The 19,849-nt window shown below is 48.9% G+C and overlaps 1 protein-coding gene across 1 annotated transcript; it reads right to left on the bottom strand.

Annotated features, from left to right (window-relative positions):
• Positions 1 to 4,909: 4,909 nt before the first annotated feature.
• APOBEC3A (apolipoprotein B mRNA editing enzyme catalytic subunit 3A) lies at positions 4,910 to 18,352 on the bottom strand (the record flags this gene model as incomplete). Its single annotated transcript, XM_079936541.1, has 5 exons — positions 4,910 to 5,113; positions 15,552 to 15,667; positions 16,102 to 16,381; positions 17,473 to 17,617; positions 18,237 to 18,352. The coding sequence occupies 5 exons, from the start codon at positions 18,350 to 18,352 to the stop codon at positions 4,910 to 4,912; spliced, it is 861 nt and encodes a 286-aa protein (XP_079792667.1).
• Between the last annotated feature and the right edge of the window lie 1,497 nt (positions 18,353 to 19,849).

The following is a 19,849-nucleotide window of genomic DNA, read 5'->3' on the forward strand; positions in this document are numbered from 1 at the left end:
CAGAGGTGGAAGACGCTAAAGGCCTTGATTCATGCTGGGTCTGAGACAGACAAAGAGAAATGAAACCTAATAATTAGGGAGGAACCTGGAAGGGAAGAGGCAGCCATGAGGGAGAAGAGGAGGAAAGTGAGGGGGAGAGGAGGAAGATAAAACACGCTGGGCAGATGAAGAGAAGCAAAAGGGGCCCAAGAGAGGAGAGAATGGAGGCAGGGAGGCTGAGGGAGGGAGGGAGGGACAGGGAAGAGGGGACAAAGCAGGGAGTGAAGCTGAAGTGAGCACACGGAGGACACAATTGTCCCAGCTAAAAACTAGTTAAAAACAGTTTCCATCCTGTGGTGTTCCGTTTTAACTCACTCCCTCACTCCATATTGATTTTCACAAATGATTCCTTTCTTGTTAGATTCGTATCGTGCACCTGCTATTTTTCTCTTTTGAGACACTCCCTAACACTCCCTTCCCTTGCGAGCATTCTTCAGTCCAGAGAGAAGGTCACAGTGTGATAACCTCGGAGACCACCAGGGCCCGTCACGGGACCACCGGATTCCAACCTTGATGGTTTTGATATGTTCCGTGGATGAAGAAGGCGGGCCCTGCACCTACCCTGTTCCTTATCGACAACCCTGTTCCTTGAGGCTGATACTGTAAGACTCCTCACTTCCCCCTCCAAAAGGAGGACACAGACTTGAAGGCATTACCCTGGCAAAGCAATAAAGCTATTCTTTTCTACTTCACCTTAAACTCTGTCTCTGAGATTCAGTTTGGCGCCGGTGTACAGAGGCCGGGTTTTGGCTACAGCAGAGAGGCTGCAGGAGCTTCGCAGAGAAAGGGAAAGCTACAGAAAGGAAGGTCTCCCCAGAAAGGGCGGAAGGTCCAGTGATGGGTAAACTGGTAAGGAGGGAGGGGCCAACGGGGAGGAGGGCGGCTCACCTTGGGCGTCCTCAAGCATCTGTGTGCAGACTGGGCCAGGCTGGGGTTCCTGCCTGAAGTGTGCCTAAATCCGCGTACCAATGCAGGGGACACGGGTTCGAGCCCTGATCCGGGAAGATCCCAGGCAGGATCTTCAGGCAGGAACCCCACAGTCCTGCCCTCAAGGCAATCCCAGTCTGGATCCATAGTGACCCCCACCCTCTCCATCCCACAGACCCCCTCCTATATCTGCCTGTAGACACAGCAGCCTGGACTTTTGCCCCAGCAGCTACGTACAGGTGTCGCCCTGACACCTGCAGTCAAGTTGGGGTGGAACCAGGGGTAGTCATCAGTTAGCCATTAATAAATAAGAAACTGTAAACTGTCTTCACTGATCGAGCTTGCTTTAATTGTTTTTACAAAAACTTGCATGTATTCTAAGCTTAACATAGTCTAAACAGTAAGGTGTTTGCCCAAGTTTTTATTTTAGGAATTTGGAGTCAGCTGTGTCCAGTTTGAGCTCAAGCCAGTTAAGATTGGTTAAGACCACTGACCCTCCAATTGGGCATGTGTGAGTGTCTGCTGGGAGACCTTTCGACATCAGAGGTGATGCCGAAAGCTCAGACTCCGTACACTGGTGCTGAATCAAATCTCGGAGACAGAATTTTGGGTGAAGTAGAAAAAAATAGCTTTATTGCTTTGCCAGGCTCCTGCCCTCGAAAATGTGTCCCAACCCGGGAGGAATTGGTGAGGAGTGTTTTTGTTTGTTTGTTTGTTTGTTTGCATTGGGTCTTCGTTGCTGTGCACGGGCTTTCTCTAGTTGCATCGAGCAGGGGCTGCTCTTGAGCAGGGGCTACTCTTCGTTGCCGTGCGTGGGCTTCTCACTGCAGTGGCTTTTCTTGTTGCAGAGCATGGGCTCTAGGCGTGTGGGCTTTAGTAGCTGTGGTACGCCAGGGAAGCCCCTGGTGAGGAGTTTTATACCAATAGTTCAAGGGTGGGATTGCTGACAAGATTAGGGTGTGTGCAGGACCGGCTCCTGCAATTTGGCCTCAGGTAATCTCGAACAAGGACCCTGCCCCAAGGCTGCACTATTGCTTCTTGACGGCTCCTCCCTTGTCTCTGTATCCCCTCCCTCCTCTGATTAGCAACTGTTTGAACCTGCCCTTTGGAATTCAGTGAAGGTCATGGAGGCTGAACAGAAAGGCTCCCGTGCCCAGGGGCCCCACAGGGTTCTGCTTGGTTTCAGAGGGTCAAAAACTCCACCCTCAGTGGGAGCTGGTGCTGCCATCTTTGGACACTCTCCCCATGAAGACCCTGTAGCTTAGCTGCATCTGCGCAGAACGACAATTACCTCGCCTTCTTCTTATCTCCAGTCACCTTTCGCCATGCTCCCCACGCCTCAGCTTTATCTCGTAAATACCCCAAGCCCTCATCATTTCTCCCATGTTCTCTCTTGGATGCCTCCTGAGTAAACCTCTTCTCTGCTGCAAACCTTGGCATCTCAGCCTTTGGCTCACTGTGCGTGGGGCAAGCAAGCCTTGTTGGGAGGCAACCACGCCCAGGGACAAGGCAGGACAGAAAGGGGAGGATGTACTGCAGGTAGCCATGATGGCAGCTCCGCTCCAGGGGCCGGTGGGAACCGCTCTGGCTAACTCGTGGGCTGGTCTTGGTCACACTAAGCATTGTGGAGTGTTCTGAGAGGCACCCCAGGACCCAGGTTTTCATCGTTGTTGTCTCCACGCAGCTCCACACTGCCAGCATCTTTGGTAAACTTAGTGGGAGGAAAGGTGTACAATCAAGAAAATCCCACCCAGAGCTTCACCTTTGAAACCAGGTAGGACCCTGTGGGTCTCCTGGGCATGAGCCTTTCCGTTTAGCCTCCATGACCTTCCCTGCGTTCCAAAGGGCAGGTTCAAATAGTCACTAATCAGGGAAGAGAAGAGATGCAGAGACAAGGGAGGAACAGTCAAGAACAATAGTGTAGCCTTGGGGAAGTGTCCTGGTTCCACATCAAGGGATACACATAACAATATCTTTGAGCTCTTTACAGAACTAAGACCTCCAACAAATGGAAGATGTAGCGTTCTTCATTCCAGGGATGACAACCTGAGGCCAGATTAAAGGAACCAGAGAAATTCATCAAAAGATTACCTGAAACCAGATTAAAGGGGTACAGGCCCTGCACACACCCTAATCCTTATCAGCAACCCCACCCTGAACCATTGCTATAAAAATCCTCACCAAATCCTCCTGGGTTGGGATGCACAGTTTTGAGGGCACTAGCCCACTGTGGCCCCCTTTGCCTGGCAAAGCAATAAAGCTATTCTTTTCTACTTCACCCAAAACTCTGTCTCCAAGAATTAATTTGGTGTCAGGGTACAGAGGCCGGAGTCAGCTTCAAATCTGGTGCCCAGTGTGGGGCCGACTTGGGAACAGCCCCAGGAGGGTCCCCTGGCTTGATCGGATGCTCTGAGGTTTTCTCCATGCCATCCCCTTTCAAGAGAGCAGAGGGCTGCAGAATTCCTTCAGAGGCCAGATCGCCTGGGACCCTTGCCCGGAAAGGCCCAGCCCTGGTCATACCCTTTCCACCATCCCAGCAGTCAGCACTCCTCCAAGTCAGGAGTGGGCAGCAAAAGAGGGACCATCTTAGCAGCTACCAAGGTCACTTTTGCCTTGAGGACACTCCCTTCTTCCTCCTGCCTGCACCAGCTCGGATTTCCTACCCCAAGGAGTTATTGGGGGGAAGGAGAAAAATAGTGTCTGACATCGAGACACCTCGGCCAGAATCTGGGTAAGTCCCCTGGATGTGCGCTCTGGGACTCCTTCAACTTTGTCCCTCTGGGGAACTTTTGCCTACATCTGGGGAACATTTCGTTTCCATCTGGGGACTTTCCGTTTTGGAAATCCCACGTAAGGCACTGCTTGGACTAAGGTCACTGGCTTAGTGGGACTCTGAGCTCTGAGCTGTCTGATGTTTTCAAATGTTGTTTTTTGTATCTGTTTTCGTTTTGTTTCTGGCGTGAGTCTTACGTCTGCTGGTGAAGGTTCTGGTTTGTTTCCAGTCCCTGATTCCATCTGATAATTTTCCCTGGGGAAAACTGTGGCAGCTTGGTTGACCTATAGTGATAAACCTAGGACTAAGACAAGAACGCGATTCTATTGTCATTCTGTTTGGCCAATGTACATTCTTGAAAGTGAGGAAAGGTGGCCAGTGAATGGTAGCCTAAATTATTATACTCTTCGTCCGCTAGAACTGTTTGGTCACAGGAATGGGCAGGCTGGGACTTCTCTCCACTCCATGTGGATTAGCCACACTGAGTTCAGTCCCTTGTGGGAACTGAGCCACTTTGGGCTCCCTGAGAGCCAATTCTGGGTTTGTTCTCTTTTAAAAACTGAGCCAGTCTGTTTGGAAGCCTATGTCTGTGAATGGAAGTGGAATTTTTAAACTATACCCGCTCTGATTTTCTGTCTGTGCAGCTGTAGCTTATCTGTCGTTTGTGTTTTTTTCGTGTATTATTTTGGGGTGAGCCACTCTGGGAAAATTCTAACTGCTCGTTGCGAGCCACTTTGAGACCTCTGTCTGGGAGTAGAAATGGAATCTTTGGGCTATTTATCGATTGCATTGTAATCAGATGTGTAACCATGCCCTTTTCAAGTCTTTCTGTCATTTACAGATAGCTTTTATTGTACTCTGATGCCTTTGCAAAAGTGCTTCATCTTTAAGAAGATTTACGTGAAGGACCATTTTGACAGGTACAGGTCTCATAAACTTCGTATCCTACTGCTGAACTGGGTAAGAAATTAAAAATCTTAACGGAGAATCTGATGGCTTCATAAAAAGTTGAAAAAGGATTGGTCACTGAGTGAACTGGTGAATACAGTTAGAATGTTTATGGGGTTTTTATTACTTTTTTTTTTTTTTTTTTGGATGGGAAAGTAGGATCCGTTGGTGGGCATGAGTAAGGAAGAGACAGTGCCAAGACTCTCATGAGTGCAGGGCCCATCATTTATCCAGGGAGCCACGATTAGGGATATATTTGACTCCACAGCCATCCGGGATGAGCTGCTTTTCTGCCACCATGTTTTCAAATTCATCTGCATTAAACTTAGTAAATCCCCACTCCTTGGAGATGCGGATCTTCTGGCGGCCAGGGAACTTGAACTTGGCCCTGCCTAGGGCCTCAGTCACACGATCCGTGTTCTGCAGCTTGGGGAAGATGGATATTATGACTTGGCCAATGGGGGCCCTGGCCACTGCGCCCTTGGGCTTTCCAAAGACTGTGCATATCCCTGTCTGGAGCCTAGATTGGGCACAGCATGCCAGTCGTGAATGTCCACTGGAAAGGACTGTCTCCAAGGTCCCTTAGGGGAACCCATACAGGCAACAGGCTGCATACACTACCGAGGAGTCTACTGTTTGCAGCCATGGTACACTGGGGAAAAGAGCATGGCTGGCTTAATTGACTGCAGATTATTACTGGTTTTGATCTGTGTTTTCCAGACATAGAGAAGTCCTTCCCCTCAAGCTACTTATGACTTAGAGCAATTGGATAAATTACACCTCTGTCAGAAAAATGGAAATATATATTTTTTCTCTCTGCCTGGTCCCTCCAGAAACTGGAGATTCTTGTGTTCTGAGCAGCCTTACCAGGTGAATGGGAAAGACTGTCTCCTGGCATGTGTAGGAATCTTGATATTTCGGCGACTTCTAGAAAGGAGAAATCCACGAAGGCAGAATCTGGTGGCAGGCTTCTGTTTCAATAGATATGAAATTCTAGTTCTGTTCATTGAAGTCTGTATTTATGAAAGTTATTGTGTTAATCACACTTTTGCCCTGATGTTTAGGAGGAAAGGAAAATTACCTCGTGAAGTTATCAGAGTGTAATTACTCATGACTTATCACCGTTTGCTTTAGGTCTACTGCTAAAAGCGTATATACAATGCTTGTGTGACAATTGGGTATAAATGATCAAATGTACGGCCTATAAAGCATTTCTTCATTAACATACCTCTGAGCTTGTTCACAATATACCTGATCAATTTTTCCCCAACATGGATTAACTAGGCAAATACAAAGGAGGTCTAGCACCAAGGGACACGATCTGCACCAGGGGCAAACAGCTGAATTACCCCAGCATTGAGGGACAGATGTTTTGATCATCAGTATCTTCTACTGAAAGACTTTCAATCAAGAGAGGATATGATGAAAGAAAAACATCTGCACATATTAATGTATGAGGAAGTCACTGGCTTATACATGGTTTAACTTAAATTTTGCTCATCAAAGCAGCCTGTTTTGTGGCCTTTCAGACATGCATTGTACATCTGCTTTAGCCATCAAGGAGGAGAATGCATTTGAAAGTCAAAATGGAGGAACTGTTGTTCAGACATCCAAGGTAAAACGACGTGACTGTTGCAGAAGTTCCAGTTGTCACTTCCTTCTACCTCTAACTGCGTCTGTTGCACCAAAATGGCAGACAAAGGGATTGAGATCTCAGTCATATAAGACTCAGACCCAGGACTTGGAACTCAAATATATTTCTAATTCGGTATCTATCCATTCCCCCAAATTTAGACAGGATTATGCTCCATTTCAGCAGGAAGTAGCCAGAGTGGTTGTCATCCCATCCCTTGAAGGATTTGGGGAAAGATAAAAGCGAAGTGGGGATTAAAATTGAGTCCCCCTAGAATCGAGTTCTTCTGCCGAGTTTATGATTAACATCTCTATCCAAAACAATTTTTCCTTTTCTTGTCCAACATCTGTTCTCCTCAAGATTGAGGAGTGTCAAAGAAAAGGGGGGGAGTGAAACTGAGCAGGGCCCTGTGGGTCTCCTGGACATGGGAGTCTTTCTGTTCAGCCTCCCTGACCTTTCCTGAGTTCCAAACGGCAGGTTCAACACTGGAGCCTACCTGGGTTCCTTGGTGGGACTAATGGTGGACTCTGGGAGGGCTCACGCCAAGGAGTACTACCCAGAACTTCCGCTGCCAGTGTCCTTGTCCCCACAGTGAGCCACAGGCACCCCCAGCCTCTGCAGGAGACCCTCCAACACTAGCAGGTAGGTCTGGTTCAGTCTCCCCTGGGGCCACTACTCCTTCCCCTGGGTCCCGATGCGCACACTACTTTGTGTGTGCCCTCCAAGAGTGGAGTCTCTGTTTCCCCCAGTCCTATTGAAGTCCTGCATTCAAATCCCAGCAACCTTCAAAGTCTGATTCTCTAGGAATTCCTCCTCCCGTTGCCAGACCCCCAGGTTGGGAAGCCTGACGTGGGGCTCAGAACCTTCACTGCAGTGGGTGGACTTCTGTGGTATAAGTGTTCTCCAGTCTGTGAGTCACCCACGCAGCAGTTATGGGATTTGATTTTACTATGATTGCGCCCCTCCTACCATCTCATTGTGGCTTCTCCTTTGTCTTTGGATGTGGAGTATGTTTTTGGTGAGTTCCAGTGTCTTCCTGTCGATGATTGTCCAGCAGCTAGTTGTGATTCTGGTGTTCTCACAAGAGGGAGTGAGAGCATGTCCTTCTACTCTGCCATCTTGGTTCCTCTCAGCCCTTTTTGTAGTTTTGATGTGCATTTCTCTGATAGTTAGTGAAGTTGAGTATCTTTTCATGTGCCTCTTGGCCATCTGTATGTCTTCTTTGGAGAAATGTCTATTTAGGTCTTCTGCCCATTTTTTGATTGGGTTTTTTTTTTAATTGAGTTGTATGAGCTGTTTGTATATTTTGGAAATTAAACCCTTGTTGGTCACATCATTTGCAAATATTTTCTTGCAGTCAGTAGGTTGTCTTTTTGTTTTGTTTTGTTTATGGCCTCCTTTGCTGTACAAAAGCTTATAAATTTGATTAGATCCCATTTGTTTATTTTTGCAAAAGCAAAAATTTCAATTGTCTTGGGAGACTAACCTAAGAAAACATTGGTATGATTTACACCAGAGAATGTTTTGCCTATGTTCTCTTCTAGATTTCTATGATGTCATGTCTTCTATTTAAGTCTTTAAGTCATTTTGAGTTTATTTTTGTGTATGGTGTGAAGGAGTGTTCTAACTTCACTGACTTACATGTGGCTGTCCAGCTTTCCCAACACCACTTGCTGAAGAGACTCTTTTTCTCCATTGTATATTCTTGCCTCCTTTGTTGAAGATTAATTGACCATAGGTGTGTGGGTTTATTTCTGGGCTTTTTATTCTGTTCCATTGATCCATATGCCTGTTTTTGTGTCAATACCATGCTGTTTTGATTACTGTAGGTTTGTAGTATTGTCTGAAGTCTGGGAGGGTTATGCCTCCAGCTTTGCTCTTTTTCCTCAGGATTGCTTTGGCAGTTCTGGGTCTTTTGGGATTCCATATAAAATTTAGGATTATTTATTCTAGTTCTGTGAAAAATGTCATGGGTAATTTGAAAGGGATTGCAAATGACATTCAGCCTGCCTAGTGCCAGTCAAACAGTTGCCTGTCCAGACAGCGTAAAGAGAGCATGCTGGACTGGACATCTAATAATACAGAAAAAAACATTTCTGCTACAAATGAATGAGAGCTAAATACTCTCCAAGAACAGTCAGCTCCTGATTGGCCATTGGGTTCAGTACACATTTCCCATCAGTATCCAAGCAAATGTTTGGCGTTAATGAGGTTGATGTGAAATTCACGTCCAGTTTGTACTTCACTTCACCTTCCTTTGCACCTACAACACAAGAAGAGATCTATAGAGACACTAGTTCTTAACCTGAGCTTCTTGCAGTCCAGAAAAAAGCCAGGTGCTAGATTATTTCAACCACAGTTCCTTGGGGCTTTCTGAGTCCCTGTTTCACCCAGAGTGTGGGGAGGGACATCTCCCTGTCTTGGGCGATGTCCAAGCTCAAGCCCCCCTCCCAGTTGGGCCCCTGCTGTGCTTTCGGGCCCACGAGGCCCATGAGATATTTGGCTGCATCACCATCCATCACATGTTACCTAACTTCTTCTTTTACTATTTGAACCTAAGTAGTAGTTCTTCAAGTTCAAAAAACAAACAAAAAAGGCAAAAGCAATCATGTTTTTCTATGGATTTCTATTAAATTTATATATTACTTTAGTTTTATTCATTCCTTATTAAATTTATTACAAAGCATTTTCTATGGGTTTTGTCCCTACTGTGAACGGAATTAGAAGATATTCATGAAAAGACACACACCATTACAAAATCAAAATGACAAAGAAACCCAAAACTAAAAGCAAAGTTGTGCCATCGTTCTTGCCAACTCCAGCCCTGTCGAACACCACGGCTTCTAACTACCTCTCTAACTTCCACAGTCCTTTCCTTACAGTTACATGATGTGCTTATACTTCTGGGTCTTGATCCATCATCTTTTGACGTCATTTCTGATCGGGGAGAATGTACACCACAGCATCTTCCTTTCACTCGTCTCTGCCTGTGAAGTGATATCACTGTTCTCAGACCCTCAACTCTTCCCCACCCCCCCAACCCTTCAGCTTAAATTCTATTTTTCATCATGCCAACCATGAACGTCTCCCGTGGCTCCCATATTTGTAACAGGAGGGCTCAGCCTCCCCTGTGTTTCTCCCTGCCAGTCCACCTCCCCTGAAACTTCAGCTTTTCATTTTACATTTCAGAGAAAATATTCTGCTGTGTTAAACACCCACCACTTTCTGCAGTTTAAATCTAAAGGTATGCAGATATTTGTCTCTCCACGAGCAGGAAGAGTTATCCTTCCCTTCGTAGTGTTGCAATGTCGCTTGTGCAATGACACTTGTGAACCTCAAAGTCTCTTAGTGTCACGTTCAGAGGTATTTCATATTTGATATTTCATAACCAGACAGGGAGCACGCCCTTGTTAACCCGAATTCTGTTTGGAGCACACCAGAAACCATCCTGGGGACATGGCGGGGTGCCCCAGGGGAACTCATCAGAGGGGAGATTGGGGCCAAAGGATCCCCAGGGAGGATGCAGGACCACTGCTCAGCCCGAGCAGGGCTGGGACAAGAATGAGGGTTCCTGTAAATGTCTCCTGTACAGAAAGAGCAGTCAGCTCGATCAAACGAAAATATAGGACCCCAGTTAAATGTGAATATATTTTTGGTTAAGTTCCAAAAATATATATTTGTTGTTTATCTGAAATTCAAAGTTAACCGGGTATGCAGTCTCTGTCACTAGCAGTCCTCTGATACAGTGCTTGTGTCTGTACCCTCTGACACCTTGACACAGAGCATGGCACCTTCACAGGGTTCCAGGATGATGAAGATACCTCCCCTCCAGCTCCCTAGGTGACAAATGCTCCTGTCCCCTCACTTGGGCCCCTCCGACCCTCAGCCCTGACCCTCCTTTGCCCTCTCCAGACATCTCCCCAGGATCCTGGTCCTGTCTCAGTCCCTCCCCTCTTCCCTGAAGTCTCTCACATGTGCTCTCTGGCCTGACTGGGCCAACTCCAGACTCCTGGGCTGGAAACCCCGGCTTTGCTTGTGACCTTCTCCTGCCCCTCTGTGTGCATCCTAGTATAACTCACAGTCTTTAAGAAAGTGTCTCAGTGTTGGCTAGGGACTGGCACGGACCCAGGTGTGAATCTGGCCTCTACCACGTCCTACCTGTGAGACCTTGGGAAGAGGGGAAAAAGGATTTTGCCTCATAGCAAACTAGTGCTAAGTAGTAATTCCTTGTTCTGAGATTTGGTAAAGTTGGGATAAGCTTATGTATGAAAAGGGCTTGGTCAACGCGAGGAGACATGGTGAGTTTGCAACCAAAAGGTAGCTGTTAATTTAAAGCCAAGTGAGGGACTTCCCTGGTGGTCCAGTGACTAAGACTCCACGCTCCCATTGCTGGGGGCCCAGGTTCAATCCCTGGTCAGGGAACTAGATCCAGCATGCTGCAACTAAGAGCCTGTATGCCGCAACTAAGAGATCCCGAGTGCCGCAACTAAGACCCAATGTAGCCTAATTAATAAATTAATTACTATTAAAAATAAAATAAAGATAAGTGAAAGGGGTCCCCTCTCAGTCCATCCTCCCTCCCATGGGCGTGACTCCTTCGTCTCTGGGGACTTGCAGACTCCCTGGCACACCTGCAGCAGGAGGGGGCAGGAGACACAGAAATGAGGGCATCAGCTGAGAACACAGCCGGGACCCATCAAAAGAGGCCAGGCCCAGACATCGAGTCAGGAGTGCAGGAGGAGAACCCCTAGGGGTCAGAGGAGGAGACCCCGGGAGGAGGAGGTGAGGCCCCATCAGCGACACTGAGGGGCTCGGGAGCAGGAACCAGCCTGGCCTGGGTCTCGGCCAGAACCGCTCTGCTACTGAGGCCCCCAGTGCTGCCTGTCCACCACGTCTCTCTGGGCACCTGGCTGCACGCGGTGTGAGCCAGAATGTGCCGGAAGACTGCATTATCTGTGGATTGAGTGATTTATTAAATGAGTGATTTCTCCTCTTTTTTATAGTAGCATCATCATCTGTTGAAGACTAACTATGTCAAATCGTCCTAAGTACTTGACGTTTAACTGCACAACAGCCCTCAGTCAGTCACTATTATTCTCCATATGTTCCAGGTGAGGAGCTCAAGAACCAATCTTTTTCCCTCTGCAGCCCACACTGGCTCAAGTGAAACACCAACAGAAAGTGTGATCTGTGAGTTTTCCCATCAGCCCCTTCTCACGGTAGGACACTGCTAGTATCCATTAAAAAGATGTACAGGCTCTGAAGTTCTGGGGTTTGTCCCATCCTCTTTCTTCCCCTCTGGAATGAGATGTGACGTCTGGAGGTGGGCAGCCATCTGAGGCCCTGAGGAGACAAGTGCCGAGAGCTGAGATTGGGGAGCAGGAACAGCAGGCTGCTCCTTGACAGCATCGCTGAGCAGCTGAGCCAGGCCTGGACCATCCTACCCTCCCCACATGGCTTCTTCTGTGAAACAAGCCTGACTTATAGCCCCTCCAGGTAGCTCTGTCCCTGCCCACCCTCCTCCATCCCAGCATCCTGTCCTTAGGTCCCTTGTCCTTCCACCCTTGGCCCTTGGCCCTGCTTTGCTCCTCTCCTCTCCTTTCCTATCCCCTCCTCTCCCGTCCCCTCCCCCTTCCGGGTCACACTGTTCTATCAGTCCTTCCCTCCGGGGTGCCAGCCCTCCCTGACTTCGTCCCTTCCTCCCTCCTTGGCCATCATCATCGTCTCTCCCTTATTTTCTATCCCTTCAAGTCTCAAACCAAATGATTCCACTCCCAGCCCCTCACAGTCATTGTGTGAGGTTGTGACACAGTTTGGGCCCCTGACATGTGAGCAGAAGTCTGTGAGGAGAGACCTGGGGAGGCTTCGCTGTCTGGACACCTGTGCAGGACAACCAGCTGTCAGGGGCTGACTCAGCTCAATTCAGGCCAGACAGAATCAGTGGCAGGAGAGAAATCTAGTGCCTGAGATGGGTCCTGCTTGGGTCCATGTACTGTGCAGGGGCCAGTTCATCATCTGTGCAGGAAAGCACCTCCCTCTGGCTTCCCCTACAGGGTGGTAGAATTAGGAGTGGTGTGGGGCTGAAGTAATTCCTGGTGTTCACCCGACTGCTGATTTGAAATTTCCCTTCCAGTATTTAGACTCATTCTTTCTCTTCTCCTGTCGCATGGTCTGTCATTTCAAAACAGTATTGTTGGCAGGGTGATAGGTTGTCAATGCCTGTAGTTTTTTTTTTTAACATCTTTATTGGAGTATAATTGCTTTACAGTGGTGTGTTAGTTTCTGCTTTATAACAAAATGAAACAGTTATACATATACATATATCCTCATATCTCTTCCCTCTTGCATCTTTCTCCCTCCCACACTCCCTATCCCACCCTTCTAGGTGGTCACAAAGCACCGAGCTGATCTCCCTGTGCTATGAGGCTGCTTCCCACTAGCTATCTATTTTACATTTGGTAGTGTATATATGTCCATGCCACTCTCTCACTTTGTCCCAGCTTACCCTTCCGCCCTCCCCATATCCTCAAGTCCATTCTCTAGTAGGTCTGCGTCTTTATTCCCGTCTTGTCTATAGGTTCTTCATGACCATTTTTTTTTTCTTAGACTCCATATATATGTGTTAGCATATGGTATTTGTTTTTCTCTTTCTGACTTACTTCACTGTGTATGACAGACTCTAGGTCCATCCACCTCACTACAAATAACTCAATTTCATTTCTTTTTATGGCTGAGTAATATTCCATTGTATATATGTGCCACATCTTCTTTATCCATTCATCTGCCGATGGACACTTAGGTTGCTTCCATGTCCTGGCTATTGTAAATAGAGTTGCAATGAACATTGTGGTACATGACTCTTTTTGAATTATGGTTTTCTCATGGTATATGCCCAGTAGTGGGATTGCTGGGTCGTATGGTAATTCTATTTTTAGTTCTTTAAGGAACTTCCATACTGTTCTCCATAGTGGCTGTATCAATTTACATTCCCACCAACAGTGCGAGAGGGTTCCCTTTTCTCCACACCCTCTCCAGCATTTATTGTTTGTAGATTTTTTGACGATGGCCATTCTGACGGTGTGAGATGATATCTCATTGTAATTTTGATTTGCATTTCTCTAATGATTAATGATGTTGAACATTCTTTTGTGTATTTGTTGGCAATCTGTATATCTTCTTTGGAGAAATGTCTATTTAGGTCTTCTGCCCATTTTTGGATTGGGTTGTTTGTTTTTTTGACATTGAGTTGCATGTAAATTTTGGAGATTAATCCTTTGTCAGTTGCTTCGTTTGCAAATACTTTCTCCCACTCTGAGGGTTGTCTTTTCGTCTTGTTTATGGTTTCCTTTGCTGTGCAAAAGGTTTTAAGTTTCATTAGGTCCCATTTGTTTATTTTTGGTTTTATTTCCCTTTCTCTAGGAGGTGGGTCAAAAAGGATCTTGCTGTGATTTATGCCATGGCTTGTTCTGCCTATGTTTTCCTCTAAGAGTTTAATAGTGTCTGGCCTTACATTTAGGTCTCTAATCCATTTTTAGTTTATTTTTGTGTATGGTGTTAGGGAGTGTTCTAAGTTCATGTTTTTACATGTAGCTGTCCAGTTTTCCCAGCACCACTTATTGAAGAGGCTGTCTTTTCTCCACTGTATATTCTTGTCTCCTTTATCAAAGATAAGGTGACCATATGTGTGTGGGTTTATCTCTGGGCTTTCTATCCTGTTCCTTTGATCTATATGTCTGTTTTTGTGCCAGTACCATACTGTCTTGGTTACTGTAGCTTTGCAGTATAGTCTGAAGTTAGGGAGCCTGATTCCTCCAGCTCTGTTTTTCTTTCTCATAATTGCTTTGGCTATTCAGGGTCTTTTGTGTTTCCCTACACATTAAGAGATTTTTTTTGTTCTAGTTCTGTGAAAAATGCCAGTGATAGTTTGATAAGGATGGCATTGAATCTGTAGATTGCTTTGGGTAGTACAGTCATTTTCACAATGTTGATTCTTCCAATCCAAGAACATGGTATACCTCTCCATCTATTTGTATCATCTTTATTTCATCAGTGTCTTATAATTTTCTGCACACAGGTCTTTTGTCTACTTAGGTAGGTTTATTCCTAGATATTTTATTCTTTTTGTTGCAATGGTAAATGGGAGTGTTTTCTTAATTTCACGTTCAGATTTTTCATCATTAGGGTATACTGTAGATTTTTGAATCCTAGATTCCCCTCCTACAAGATTTAGTTGACTTTTACTCACTCCAGCAGGAATTAGTGTGACCACTATACCTCCACTCCACCATGAATCAGATCCACTACAAAAGAGAAAGGCATCTGCATGTCTGCAAGTTTTAATAAACTACTTGTAGTTCATGATACATTTACTGAGGAAAAATATTTGGTGGAAGATTCTTAATATTTCATTTTATTGCTTTGGATTTAAAATCAATTAAAATATCCATTTCTCTAAAAATTGAGAACTATTCTGATAATATTGAATAGAATCTTACTGATGTAGATTGGAACATAATATAGGTTTGAATGAAAAGTAAATCTACCCAGATTGTTTTTGTTTTATTTTGTTTTGTTTTGTTTTGTTTTGCGGTACGCGGTCCTCTCACTGCTGTGGCCTCTCCTGTTGCGGAGCACAGGCTCCGGACGCGCAGGCCCAGCGGCCATGGCTCACGGGCCCAGCCGCTCTGCGGCATGTGGCATCTTCCCGGACCGGGGCACGAACCCATGTCCCCTGCATCGGCAGGCAGACTCTCAACCACTGCACCACCAAGGAAGCTCCCAGATTTTTTTTTTTTTTAACTCTTTATTATGAGCCATTTGCCTTTCACTGGTTTCTTTGGATCAATCTGGAGAGGGTAGCAAATGGCATGTTTATATTTCTCAAAAAAAGCTGTTTTTTTCTCCTGTTCAACAGAGGTCTCCTGACTTCTTTAGAGAGGTTGACGTCCATCCTTCAGTTTTCCTGCGTCTAGGACGGGAGCAGGGAGTGAGACAGTTGGAAGATGAAACAAAAACCGAGAGGAGGTCTGGGGAGTGTTACAAAGATGGGGAAGGAAGGAGGGACACAGCAAGTGAGAAAGTAGAGGGACCACATGAGAAGGGAAGGAAAGGATGGAGCTGGCACCCCAGGAGGGAGCAGGTCACCCAAAGGAGGCTCTGAGAGGAGGAAAAAGCCACAGGGAGAGGAGAGGATGGAGGAGGTCCAGGGAAGCAGCAGGAAGGAGCGCTCACCTGGAGAATTGCCTGCAGGTTGTTACATAGATCTTGACTCACTACTTCCAGCCCAACCCAGGGCTGAAAGGGTTTTCCCTGGTGGTCCACAAAGTTTTCCCAGCAGTGCTCAAACTCTGAGATGGAACAGGGGAGAGAAAGGTGAACTCCAGTCTGGGGAAGGGTTGGGGCCACAGGGCTGAAATGACTCTTCGGGACAGACTTTCCCCGTCATAATTTCACTTCCTCCTCTCTCCTTCCTCCTGGGGACTCAATAGCTTACCCCTCCAGCTCTTTCTTGCAACTGGAATTTGAGCCAGCCCAATTCTCCTTTCTGGAAGTCCCCTAGTCTTTCTTGCATATCCACCCACTCCCCTTCTTCCCCTCCCCGAAGCAGCTCTGCTCCCCTGAACTCTCTCTTCCCATAGACTCCTTCCAGAGTCTAGCATCACCTCTCAGGCAGCACACAAAGACCTCTCTACCAAGGATTCCCACCCTACCCGCCCCTTTCTAGCAACTTCCCACAGGCCTCTCCCTGCCACCGCCCCACCCCCAGGAGACCCGTGCTGACCCTTAGAGGTCATGATGGCGATTTGGGCCCCAGCCGCCTGCAGTGTGCGCAGCCCAGCCTTATAATCGGAGACGCTATAGATGCGGGAGGCGAAGATGTGCAGGCTCACGTGGCTGTTCTTCCCCAGGAAATCAGCCAGTTTCTGTGCACAGGTAACACAAGGGGTCCAGGAGATGAAACAGGTGAGCCTGTAGTGCAGCTCCCGGTCCAAATTCCAAGAACAGATCCGGTCCAGGAAGTAGTCCTCTGCGTGGCAGGGCTCCCCTGGTTCGTTAGCACCCTACATAGAAGAGGAAGAAAAGTGGACGGGGTTGGGGCAGGACGAGGCCAGAGTAGGCGGGTGGGTGAGGCGCTGGGCAAGCCTCAGCACCAAGTGAATGGCGTTTCAACGCAGCATTTACGTGATTCAAAGTAACGCAAAGCTCCACGAGAGACTCAGTATCAGTGTTTTACAAAAAGCTCGGCAAGCAGTGATGACCTGTTATCGGCCCTCGGCTCCCTGTGGCTCTGCATAGCACTGAAACCCATCAGTCTTCATGCAAATGTTGATGTTTTGCTCATCGTAGAATTGCGTTAATTTTGATTTTTAAACGATTGCCTTAAAATGTCACTCATCTTGATTTCTGAGTTTTCTGGAGCGCCTCTTATTTTGTGCCCGAGGTAGGGCGTTCAGGAGCCTCACCTAGTCCAGCCCTGCAGAGAGGAGGCCAGGGGAGCTCCCATGCTGGCCTCCTGCCATGGAAGTGGGTGTTTCCTCCCTGGAGTGACTCACCCTGCTCTCCAGCTCCCCCTCTACCCCACCCCACATGTGCACCAAAACTTCTACAATCTTCTACTCTGGGCCTCACCCTGTGCTGAGCCCGAGGCTGAGGGGCGTCCTTGGGCTAAAGACAGCTGGCAGTGGGGTTGCAGGGATCAGCGCCCTTGGCAAGATCTCTCAAGCAGTGGGCAGGGGTCCTGCTGGGCCCGTCTAAGTCCACAGTGACTGAGGAAGAAATAGGGCTCTCTAGCCAGAGCCATCCCCCGGGCGGAATCCGGGGAAGAACCCGGCCCCTTGTCCAGATGCCTTTCCCTCTGTCCCAACCCCTCCCCAGAGGCACAGCAGGAGAGGAGTAGCCTAGTCCTAGAGCCTGGGGTGACATTGGAGGTACCGGGCCCTGGATTGCTGTGATTGGCTTATGACATGTGGCTCAGAGCTGCCAGCCACACAGCAAGGGTCCTCACCTGATTCCAAGCAGAGCAGCGGTAGCAACGGCAGGGACCAGGGGTGAGAGAGCTTGTGGGACATCCTGTGTGCAACTGACAACCTTCTACCCTGAATGTCCCACAATAGGGAGGCCCTGCCTGCTGCGGGCGGGCTGGGTCAGTCACCTTGTTGCGCACAAAGCCCTTTTTCTCGTCCAGAGGGATCCTAGCGTCACCATCCAGGATCTCCACCTTGTAGCACAGGTAGGTCTTACGAGGGTTCATCTGATTCATGAAGTTCTCAGTGAAGGTGTTTTCATCCAACAGGCAACTACGGTCAAAGGCGGGAGAAGCCCGAAGACACGGGGCTCCTTCTGGGACTGCCCAGCGCTCCTCTCCTCCCCGCACACTCTTTCCCTCTGCACCCCACGTCTCTGCTGGAGCCACGAGTCCTCCCCCTCTGACCCCCGCTGGGGGCTCCCAGGGAATTCAGGATCTCCCCCCAGGAGCGATGCAAGATGCTCAGAGCCTCAATGAAGACCTGACCCTCTGCCCAAAGTCGGACTGGGTCACGGCCTCTCCCCACCATCCCGCCCCTGTCCTAGCTCCCACTGCCCCGCTCCCCTGTAGCGTGGTACCTGGTCCCGGGTGATGGGCTGGCCTCCATGAGTCAGTTTCTTCACCGTCCCTGGCTCTGAGTCTTCTGTTTCTGTGTTCGGTCACAACCTGTGGCCTCCTACCTGAAGCTCTTCAAGCACCAGGAGCCTTATATACGATCAGAGCGCCTGGAAACCGCTGTGTCAGTAGAGTTGGGCCTCACCCCTTCCTGAACTCTGGCCACTCATGACACAATGAACTTCTCCGTCCAAACCTCAGACCTTCACGGAGAGGTTTAAGTTTCTTTTTCCCTGTTCTGACAAAGGCCCGACTTGGATGCCACCAAGACTGACCATGGACCAGTGAGGTCTGCGAGAGTGCGGTCATCTGGGCAGCAGGGACCGGCAAGGGAGGCGGTGAGGGGACAGACGAAAGGACAGGTGTCCATACCCTGGAGGACAAGCTCCATGGCGGCCCATCGCTGAGTCTCCTGCACGGGCCGTGGCCTGGCGCAGGCTCCCTGGGGCCGCTGGGCTGAGGGACCCGTGGGGCGCTCAGTGGGGAGGGGAGAAGCTGCTCGGACAGGCAGGCAGCCGCCTTCATCCTTGGGGAAGGGAAGGGAAGGGGAGAAACCTGGGCCGAGCTCTCCTTAGGAGCCCCCCGTGCAGGGCCAGCCGACTGGCCGTGGAGCATTTTCACCCCATTACACAGAGGAGAAGAGAAAGGCTCCCGGAGGGACCAGGCTGGACCAGGACCACGCAGGGACACGTGGCTGTGGGACGTACTTTGGCCTCAGAAAGCGTGGTCGCCCATGCTCTTGCTGTCCCCCTCCAGGCCCGAGGAATGTGGGGACTGTGTCTTCCAGCCCCAAGTGGGACCCTGGCTTGCAGCCCTGGGGCAGGAGGCTTGGGGAGCAGACACGGACCACAGTGCTGGGACCACAGAGGAGTCAGGCCTGGCTCAGCTGTGTCTGTCCCAGGGCCTTCTGCATTGCTTCCTGCCTGGGACTTATGGCTTATTTGCTTGGTTACAGCTGGCGGTCCCACCTCAGGATGTCCTGTGGGACCTCAGGTACCACATATATGACAAAGATCAGGCCTGGCACACAACTGTGCCTGAGCACACAGAACTAACCATGGTCCTGACCCACAAGGAACACACACACACACACACACACACACACACACACACACACACACACACACACAGAGTGACTTAAAAAAAGGAAACACATTCGGGTTCCCCAGACACACCCAAATATCTCAGCTCTGACGAAGATCAGAGGATGTTGACACTTCCCAAGGGTGGTTTCCGGGAAGAAACTCATCATCAAATCTCCTCCTTTGGTTTTGGTTTCTGGGCTCCAACAGCAGCCCCTCCTCCCCGTCTCCCCACTCCATTCCTTGAAGTGACCCAAAAATCCACAAAGTATACGCCCTGTGGACAAAGGGTGCAACCCCAGTGGACAGGTGGGCTTACACTGGGAGAAGCCCCCCCCCCCCCGCCGTGCTGTCAGAGGGCAGGCTCCTGGCAGACGCGCCTCCATCACCCCAGGGCCCCCATTCCCAAGGGCCCATCTCCCCAGGCCCTTGTCTCAGAGTTTCGCCTATGACACAGGGACCCTGAGGTGCTTGGGAGATGACACAGCCTGGGGACTTCCGAGAGCCGGGCTGGGCACAGGCAGCCTCTCCTCCACCCTTGTCTAGGGAGCAAAGGGCACCCTCAGGAGGGCAGAGCTGGGACCTTGCACAGAGCAGCCTGGCCAGGACTCCAGAAACTTCAGAATCATTCACCCCAGTCCCTGAGGCACTCAGGCTGAGTCGGGCCTTTGTCAGAACAGGGAAATCAAAACCTATTCGTATTAGAATCGGCCAAACTGAAGGGCAGGGGGGAGGCGTGGCTGACCGTGGGGGAGTGGCGGTGTGGGGCTAGTGACAATTGTCCTCGTGGGTAGACGGCTGCCTGA

The sequence above is a fragment of the Stenella coeruleoalba genome, assembly GCF_951394435.1.
Source record: "Stenella coeruleoalba genome assembly, chromosome: 11".
Taxonomy (NCBI): domain Eukaryota; kingdom Metazoa; phylum Chordata; class Mammalia; order Artiodactyla; family Delphinidae; genus Stenella; species Stenella coeruleoalba.